Source organism: Carassius carassius, chromosome 34 (genome assembly GCF_963082965.1).
Source record: "Carassius carassius chromosome 34, fCarCar2.1, whole genome shotgun sequence".
NCBI lineage: Eukaryota > Metazoa > Chordata > Actinopteri > Cypriniformes > Cyprinidae > Carassius > Carassius carassius.
Genome location: NC_081788.1, coordinates 29,185,073 through 29,195,135, shown reverse-complemented (window position 1 = coordinate 29,195,135; position 10,063 = coordinate 29,185,073). Strand labels below are relative to the sequence as shown.

The window sequence follows — 10,063 nt, the reverse complement described above, 5'->3', positions numbered from 1 at the left end:
AATATTCTTTTGGCATCAAACTGAAATATTTAGTCAAAGACTGAAGGATTTTTACTGAATTTTTATATTTTAGGTAACATTTCTTTGAACTAACAACTTAATTTTTTTATTTAAATATAATTTTAGTAAAATTTGTAGTTTTAGTAATTGAAGTACTTACTTAAAGTAAACAAACTATAAAATACTCTTTTGGCAACTCAAATATATACTGAAAGTATAACAAATGTTTTGTATGTCTATTTATTTATTTATTTCAGATTTAGTTTTAGTAATTTAAGTACTTCAACTAAACTAAATAATTTTACCAAAAGTATAACTCAAATTGTTTTTTTTTCTTCACATTTTTATTTTTTCACATTTCTGTTTATTTTATGAAATGTCTATTTAGATTTATTATTTTTATTTCCATTTTTTTGGTTATTTTTATTCATTTTAGTAAATTAGTGTGTTTCAGAATCAAAAATCATCAAATATAAATATTTTCAAAAAATATAATTTAAATTTATATATTTTAGTTAACATTTATTTCAGTGAAGAAAGGTTTTAAATAGTGTCAGTTAACATTAATAGCAATGACGCTCAAAACAACAAGAGAAAAGTAGCATGGTAACATTTGTATAAATCAACATTTTATGGATCTGTCGAGTAAACATCATGCTGCATTAATATGCAAATCATTTCAAAGTACCAGGATGTTGATAAATACTTTATCAAATAGCACTTCAACAGTACTGTTTCACCACTTAACACACAATTACAGTATAGTTTCAAAGAATCTTTTTATTCTCAGTCTTTAATGTTTTAATTTGATTGTAAAGTTTGTGTGGGGGAAAAAAAATGATAGATTTTTCTTTATTTGTTGACTATTTTACACACAGACAACATGTTTTCCTGTAAACATTATACATGTAAGAGTTTATTTGAATAACCACTACATAGATTCAAAAATCCCCAAATGTGAAATGCACCGAACACAAGACACACTGTGAATATCTGACTGCATTACAAACATACTGTAATAAATAATTTAGGCAGTGTATGAGTGAGTGTTTGTACGTGTGATATGGGGGTCAGTATCAGAGGAAGAGGGATGAAACGGGAGCGTTAGGGCCGAACAGGGTGTGAGAGGAGAGTGCTGTGTTTAGCTTGACTCTTACGATCGATCAGGAGGAGAGGGTTCTTCATGTGATGAGAGATCATCTCCTGCAAACTGCTGAAGAGCTGCAAAACACACACAGATCATCATCAGAACTATCATTTACTGTCAAGCTGCAGTACTTTGACTTTTGATCATTTGATAATATGTACATACAGTAAATAGAAGTTTAGACCAAAACTAATCCCTATGGTATTTAAAAAAGTATTTCAGGACTTTATGCCAAAAAGCATAAAATCCTCCAGCTGTAATATAATGAGGGAAGAGGTTTTGTGATCACATGAGACTGAGCTCAAGCACTTCGACAATCCCTATCAAAATAAAGATGTGAAACATCATTTAATTAAATGATACTTTAAATCAAATGAAAACACTTGGAGTGTTTTTAAAGTGCTTTAAGTTAAACATTATGCATGGCGCTACGGTCATAGGTTCGATTCACAGGGTATGCATCAACTGACAAAAAACGAATGCATATGTCGCTTTAGATAAAAGCCTCTGCAAAATGCATAAGTGTACTGTAAATGTAAACTCATGCACAGCTGCGTGACTGCGATCAATCTGTGAATTTGAAGTGAAAGCAGACAGACAGATGTGCAGACGTCACATATAACACAGAGAGCATCTCCCTCCCCTCCTCTACCTCTTCCGTCTTCTTGCCCTCTTTTCCGAGCGCGTACTGTTGTGAATCATCCAGGAAACGCACAGGGATGTTGTAAACGGTCTGCTGGTAAAGCACGACCAGCGTGAAGGGCTGACGGTCGTTCTGAGAACTGCTGTATCTGACCAGAAACGTGCCGTCCTGCAACACACACAGACCACAAATAAACTCTTTGTGCAAAACTAGTGAACACGGCTCCAGATATTAAGCATATATATATATATATATACATATTATTTTATGCAATTTATTTTATTTTGAAAAATTGTACTGCTTAATTTCAGAACAATATGACTGAACAATCACATATTGAGTATAGTATGCAGGACTTAAATACATTTATTTATTTTATTATTATTATTATTGTTTTTATATTATTTATTTATTTTTATTATTATTATTTTCGTAATTTCAGAACAATGACTCAACTAAACATTCCAATTTAGATGATAAACATACCACATTTAAATTATATATACTCCATATATCATAATACATTTTATTTTGTAATTTATTTTCATCTTTTATTTGTAGATATTATTTTATTGCTTAATTTCAGAACGAAAAATGAACACTCCCAAAAATATGCAGAATATAAATAAAATTAATAAAAAGAATACAAATAGCACATAAACAGATGGACATCTTGTTTATCCTGGATTTATTTTTTGTCATTTTATCTTAGATTTCATTTTATTTTAAATTTTGATTTATTGCTTGATTTTAGAAAAATAAAACTCAACTGAACATTTCCATTTAGATGATAAACATGCAACATTATTCAATAAAATGTACATATTTATTTTAGATTTCATTTTTTAATATTTTTATTTTATTTAATTGTTTAATTTGAGAACAATAACTCGACTGAACTTTTCCATATAGAGGAAACACATGCAGAATTTAAATAAAATAAAAATCATACAAACACACTTTGTTAATCCCGAGCACGATTTTGTCATTTTATAATTTATTTTATCATCCTTTTTTTTTATTCCCATTTAGATGATTAACATGCAGCATTTAAGTAATTTCAAAAATAATTTATTTTTTATTTTTATTTCGTTTGTTTTTTATTTTACTGCTTAATTTCAAAACACTGATTTAAAACAGCATTGTCATTTAGATGATAAACATGTAGCATTCAAATAAAATGTAAATATTTTTTTATCTTATCGTTTATATTTTTTATATTTCATGACAATATGACTCAACAGAACACACTCTCATTTAGATTATAAACATGCAGCATTTAAATAAAATGTCAATCACACACAAACGCAGACACACCTTGTTCATCCTGAGCACGGTTTCCTCTGCAGTCTTACGTTCACAAACTCCAGCAAACCACTCTTTGTCCTGTAGCCCCGCCCCCTAATCGTGATCAAAACCATCAGCCAATCAGTGACTGAATACAGCGTCATCTATGTCACCAATCATATAAATCACTGATTGTGTCTGTAGTGTTTACCTGAGCAACTGGCTTTGCTCCAAAAGAAAGTGCTGTATTGAAAGAACATGAATGAATTGAGTCTGGAAATGATGACTAATTCTGATCTTTGTTTTTTATGTGAGGTACGATAACAGTTACAGTTACAGTTACATCAAAAGATTTTAGAGAGAATGGCAAATAAATGAAAATAATAAATGTGCTCACCTGTGCTGTCCAGAGATGGAGGAGGAGGAGGACTAGAAACACAAAACCCATTCATGTGAGTTTGAGAAACATGCTCTTTATATTAATTGAAATAAAAAACATATATATCAATTACATTTTTGGTTTAAAGTGGACTACTTAAAACCTGGAAAAGTTGGAGACACATTCATGAAAATATCACGAGGCAATTATTGTTACTGTACCTAAAATAGGCTTCAAATATTTGCTTGTCTTATACTTCACCACAAAAAAAGTAATGGAAATAACTGTTTTGCATAAAGAAAGCAATGTGACTTTATTTTCATGACATTTAAGCAGATACTGGCACCAAATGCTCACTACATTAATTAAATAAATAACTTCATATATTTATTTTAATAAACCTGAACTGTAATGAGACAGTAATAAAAACAAGAGTTATTATCATTAACTAAAACCATAAAAACATTCTTATTACTTGAAATAAAATAAATATTAATAATATTTTCAGCATTTTTATTAGTTTAAGTACTAATGTACCAAAATAACTACTTAATTAGTCACTTAATTCATTTCTATATAGATATTAAACTTATATTAATGCAAAAACAAGAACAAAACTGTGAGACAGTAATGAAAAATCCAGGCTTAATATCATTAACTACAAAAAATGAATAAATAAATAACAATATTAAGAAAAATAGTTTTAATTTGAGTACTCAAATAACTAAAGCTAAATAAACTAAAATTTTACCTTTATTTAAAAACTTAAATAAAAAGCCATGTAACAGATACTTCCTTGAGATATTCTAACAATTTTACTTTACAATTTAAATATCGTTTTTTTTTCACATGAAAACTGAATTTCTGCTTTACAGTCGATTACTGAGAAACACAATAGTGTTAGGTTGAAGATGCATGATGCAATCTTAAAAGACCCAAAACGGGCTTGAAATTTCTAACATTTTCTTTTGGTTTTTGGTTTCTGAAGATGTAAAGAGGTAAAGGCTGCACAGACTCACCTAGGTTTGGGTTGTTTGGGGAGGATGATGGGAGAAACCGGTTTGTTGTTAAGTGCAGGTGGCAGCTGGCCTGAAAACGTGGCGCGTTTTACTTCTAGCGGCAGAACTAAACCATCAGAGAAGACGTCAAATTAAGATGTACATCTGGGTCTGCATCATCACACATGAGTTAGACACAATAACACACACATCTAGAGCGGGACAAACTCCCTAACCTTTGTTCGCAGTGTCACTGATCAGGACCGAGCTCTGAGGAAACCAACAAACGAATCAAGAGAGAAGAACACTGTAATGAATGCATGCATGTGTCAAACTAGTACTTACAGATTTGGCTCTGGGAACAGGAGGCTTCATTCTGTAAGACAAGGAGGAACGGTATCACCAAACTAGGTTTTGCAGTTTTATACAATTTTAAGGTTTTTACTGTCCTTAAAAAAAAATCCCTAGTGAGTTCTCTGTGATATCTGACTCGGGTCGCTCTTTAATGTGCATTTGAGGAATGCATTGAACTACTTTAGCAACGCCAATGTCATGTGTTCAATTCTTAGCGGACAGAAATGATGCATATTGATGAATATAAATTGTATATTTAATGCACAATCAATTGTTCTAGATAAACATTGCTACTAAATGCATAAAAGTAATTCTAAGAATAGCAATTGAAAAATAACTATTATCAAACACTATCATTTAACGGGAGCCTGTAATAAATCAATTTAGACCAATGTTATTTTCAGTATCATTTCGATACTATTATAGTTTCAATATTTTTATAATTTAATATTTTCCATTATTTGCATTTTAATTTTAGTTATTTATTATAATTTGTCACTTAAAGCCATTATGAAAAATATGGCAATCAACAATGCTTCAATGGATTCTATGCAATAATTTAACAATATTATATTTTTCAAAAAACTATAAAATCAATAAATCAAATAATTATATACCGTACAATCTTTTAAATTGATATTTGATTAAAAATAATAATAATATTTTACTTACTTTGAGTACAATTCTTTTTAATCTTAGCTGATTATTAATTATTTATAATTTTATTTATTTATAATTTTATGCCATATCAGCATCAAATGCTATATTAATTGCTCAAAACTCAAATATAATAGTAATATAGTCTTAACAATACTTCAATTGTTTGTGTATATATATATATGTTAATTCAGAGTAGCATTTTATTTTGAATATGGTTTTAGTTTTAGTTTTATTTTATGTTAAAAACCCTGATTTTGACATTCAGGGACATACATACATTTGCGGTGGAAGGTCTCGTCCTAGAGTTTTGGGAGGCATTGGCATGCGGGCCGGGCTTCGGGGTGCAGGAGGTTCTGTAAAAGATCAAATAAAGATTGACAAATATGATTCAAGTCAACTTATCATTACAAAATCATGTTAAGTTATAAAAACACGGAGTGCTGACCTGCTACAGGAGCTAGATAGGTATCATATTCCTGACAGAAACAAATATAAATTGATATTAAAATGATCACATAATATCTGACAAAAAAAGACTACATTTTATTTATTTTTTACATTATTTTCAATGCTCAATGATGCTCACCTGTCCTTCATTTGGGTCCAAGTAAACATCTGGAAGGTCAGAGAGTACAGTAACTACACATGCAGAAATACTGTAATATCCAGTATTAATATCTGTGATAGTTTGATGAATATAGTCTTATAAATGACCTTCATCTTGCTGAGAGGCCGGTGGGGGTCTCATCGGGGGTCTTTTAGGAGGGGCTTTTTTACCAGGTTTATCATTACGTATCACCTCAGGCGCTAAAAAACAAAAAAGTTAAAGAGTTTTAATTTACACTAGACCATCCAGATTTCTCTGAATTACACTATTGTGCAAAACTCAGCAAGACTTTTTCAAATTTATTAATTAATTTAGTCACCACGGATGCATTAAATTGATCAAAAAGTGAGAGTAAAGATATTTATAATGTTACAAAAGATCTCTATTTGAAATAAATGCTGTTCTTCTGAACTTTCTATTCATCTGTGAATCCTGAAAAATAACGGTTTCCGCAAAAATATTAATCAGCACAACTGTTTTGAACATTGAAAATAATCAGAAATGTGTCTTGAGCAGCAAATCATCATATTTTCATGATTTCTGAAGATCATGTGACGTGACATGTGAGTGACGTGACATTCAGCCAAGTATGGTGACCCATACTCAGAATTTGTGCTCTGCATTTAACCCATCCGAAGTGCACACACACAGAGCAGTGAACACACACACACACTGTGAGCACACACCCGGAGCAGTGGGCAGCCATTTATGCTGCGGCGCCCGGGGAGCAGTTGGGGGTTCGATGCCTTGCTCAAGGGCACCTAAGTCGTGGTATTGAAGGTGGAGAGAGAGGTGTACATGCACTCCCCCCACCCACAATTCCTGCCGGCCCGGGACTCGAACTCACAACCTTTCGATTGGGAGTCCGACTCTCTAACCATTAGGCCACGACTTCCCTTGACACTGAAGACTGGAGGAATGATGCTGAAAATACAGCGGAGCATCACAGGAATAAATTACAGTTGAACAGATATTCACAAGAAAACAACAAATTTAAAATGTAATAATATTTTACTGTTTTTACTGTATTTTGGATCCAAAAAAGTCTTTCTGTTCTTAATTTATCTGCTTGTTTCAGAGACTCACGTTTGCTGTCATTGGGGTCGATGTAAAACTCGTCGTGAGGCGGCTCTGGCTTCTAGAAGAAAAAGAAGCACACAACTGATTCTTAAAGCTATACATTACTATTTTGTTCAGTTAACTTATAATAAAGATGTTGCTGTAATTTAGATGTTTACCATGCTTTTCCCTGTCGGGGTGATCTTGGCTGGTCGTGGCGGCGGTGCTGCCTGTCTTTTGGGAATAACAGGGTTTGGGGTTCGATCTGGATAACCTGAGAAAAGAAACACTAAATTAGACACTAATGGGCCTTATTTTAATGATCTAAGCACATGGTCTAAAGCGCACAGCACAGGTGCACTCAGGGCATGGCCAAATCATCTTTTGCTAGTTTAACGACGGAAAAACGGTTGGCGCACCCGGCGCATGGTCTAAATGGGTTGTCCCTATTCCCTTAATGAGTAATGGTTGTCTTTTGGGCATAATGTGCAATAAACCAATCAGAGTCTCATCTCCCATTCCTTTAAGAGCCAAATGCACCCGTGCCATGACATATTTGCTATTTACTTGGCGGAATTTGCAAGCGCAAAGATATGAAGTGGAACTGCTTCTGCAAGAGCAAATAGATTCTGATACATGCAATGACTATCCATTTTGACTTGTAGGCTACTTTATATTTATGTACACAATAATAATTTTTTATATTTAAAAAAATATTTAATTGTATTGTTTCATATTTAAAAATGTTTGTTTGCTGCTGTGCATCCCGGTGTGTAATTAGCAAAAGTGAATGTGCATCGTGGGCCCGCCCAGAGGCCCATTTTCTACTAACGCGCTCTTTAAATAACAAAAAAAATATTGCGCCATTGAAAAATACATTTGCTATTTAAACAACGCAGTGCAGGACGGAAAATTAGAACTGCATCGGGCTGAAACTAGCAAAAACACATATAGATAGATAGATAGATAGATAGATAGATAGATAGATAGATAGATAGATAGATAGATAGATAGATAGATAGATAGATAGATAGATAGATAGATAGATAGATAGATAGATAGATAGATAGATAGATAGATAGATAGATACCCAGGTAAACATTCTCCTCTACTTGGCGAGGTTGGACTTTAATGGTGGGACGTTCACATGGAGGAGCTTCATATGTATCAGCATCTTCCTCGTCCTGGAAATGTACAGATTAATGTACAAAAAATTGTCAGGATTGTGTAGGTGTGTAAAAAGATTTCAAATAATGAAATATAACAACTCATGTGCATCAATAATTGGGTCATGAGAGGTTAACAGTTGTACTGAAAGAGGATGGCCTTATGGTATATTAATTACCAGTTCAAGTTAGCCATATAAGAGAAAGATGTCTTTTTATTTTTAGACAAGTGATATTTGCTAAATACTTACAAATTCGTCTTCTGGCCAGCCATATCCAGAGCTGTTATCTGCAAAATATTGAAGAGTTGTAATGAGATCACATAAAGTATAAAAAAAATATCCTACGTATATGTCAAAATTAATCCTACACATCGGTACAATCTGTTGCTGCTGAACAGATACTGAGTTCATTGACAAATATCTGATCTTCTTTTACACAGAGCGCATGACCGCGAATTTGAAAGTGAAAGTAAACGGTAAGCACTCATTCAACAGAGATTTAAATAATCCGCATATTGATAGCAGCTCCCTGATGCACGAAAATTATATGCAATATTAAAATGTTTGGGGGAGTGAACACAAAAATCACGAGAGCGGGTGATAATGTTCAGAAAATTACAATTTAAAAAATGAAAGTGTGTCATCTGTTATAGAGACTACTAAATAGACATTTAAAAGTTGATTTTAAAATGCAAAGTATTATATATATATATGTGTGTGTGTGTGTGTGTGTGTGTGTGTGTGTGTGTGTGTGTGTGTGTGTGTGTGTGTGTTATTAACAATGAATTGTTCCAGGTTATGCTTTAAATGTATAATTTGAAATTTTCTTTAATTTTCTTGTGCTTTTAAATAATTCTGCAACTGTAGCTACTACATTAAAGTCACTCTCTATTCTAACCAATATAAGAAGCAATAAGTAAAAAATTAAAAGCAATAAGCCATTAAAATCAAGAGACGTAGTCTTAATAAACAAATTAAATTTGGGCGGAAAAGTACACATTACACATCGATTATTTCATGCTTAATACTCACATTTATGTGTGTCTGTATTTTTGCTATTGGTTAGCAGATGTGAAGGAGGAGGAGTATTATGCGTGTCACATTTAGTAATTTACATAAATTTGGGTCTAATATCTATGATCCTGTCCCCCCACATCCAATGGTTTAGAAGCCCATGTTTTAATTATTCATATTTTTGTAGTTGATTGTCATAGCTGTTTAAACTTGTTTTTGCTTTTGTATATAGTTCTGCCAAGCGTGCATTATTCTTATATGTGCATTATTCTTTGATTAAGAAGCTATGTAATTAATAATAATTAATATATTTAATATATGTTAACTGCAATATGTTAAAAGGAGTTTTAAAAAAAATGTGTTTGAAAGAATTATTCAAACAAAGCAAAACGATTAGATGTCACAAATGACCACTTATACCTTTATTTTAACCCAAAATCTAAATGTTGCTGGGAAAGTACATAAATATTTTGTTGTATAGATCTTTTTATTTTCTGTTTTTACACAGGTATGTCTTGTCATGAAGGCACCTGTTCTCCTTGGTGGAGCTGGTAGTCCGCTATGTCTGGAGAAAAGAAAAATAACTGGTAAATTAGACAGTTATGCAAAGTGATGTTTGATAAAAAAAAAAGACTTTAGTACTTACAGTACAGATGTTTTCAACTTCCCAAAGAAACTCTAAAAATAAAGAAGCAATACAGTGCATGACCAAAATTGTGAGCCTCAAAGTCAAATGAACAATATGCA

General features: G+C 32.1%; 1 protein-coding gene across 1 annotated transcript; it reads right to left on the bottom strand.

The window, feature by feature from the left end:
* Positions 1-1,063: 1,063 nt before the first annotated feature.
* Positions 1,064-8,674, bottom strand: si:dkeyp-117b11.1 (B-cell linker protein). Its single transcript, XM_059523455.1, has 16 exons — positions 8,552-8,674; positions 8,225-8,318; positions 7,314-7,408; positions 7,162-7,213; positions 6,183-6,275; positions 6,055-6,083; positions 5,914-5,944; positions 5,746-5,821; positions 4,800-4,830; positions 4,691-4,724; positions 4,476-4,581; positions 3,475-3,506; positions 3,289-3,320; positions 3,108-3,191; positions 1,800-1,958; positions 1,064-1,221 (listed from the first exon to the last, which is right to left on the bottom strand). The coding sequence occupies exons 1-16, from the start codon at positions 8,672-8,674 to the stop codon at positions 1,105-1,107; spliced, it is 1,188 nt and encodes a 395-aa protein (XP_059379438.1). The 3' UTR covers positions 1,064-1,104.
* Between the last annotated feature and the right edge of the window lie 1,389 nt (positions 8,675-10,063).

Excerpts from the sequence above, each read along its gene's own strand:
- si:dkeyp-117b11.1 (XM_059523455.1), bottom strand. The coding sequence starts at position 8,674 with ATGTGTAGGATTAATTTTGACATATACGTAGGATATTTTTTTTATACT. Across the intron at positions 5,822-5,913 it reads CTATCTAGCTCCTGTAGCAG|AACCTCCTGCACCCCGAAGC; the intron begins GTCAGCACTCCG and ends GATCTTTTACAG. Across the intron at positions 4,831-5,745 it reads CGAGACCTTCCACCGCAAAT|AATGAAGCCTCCTGTTCCCA; the intron begins GTATGTATGTCC and ends CTTGTCTTACAG.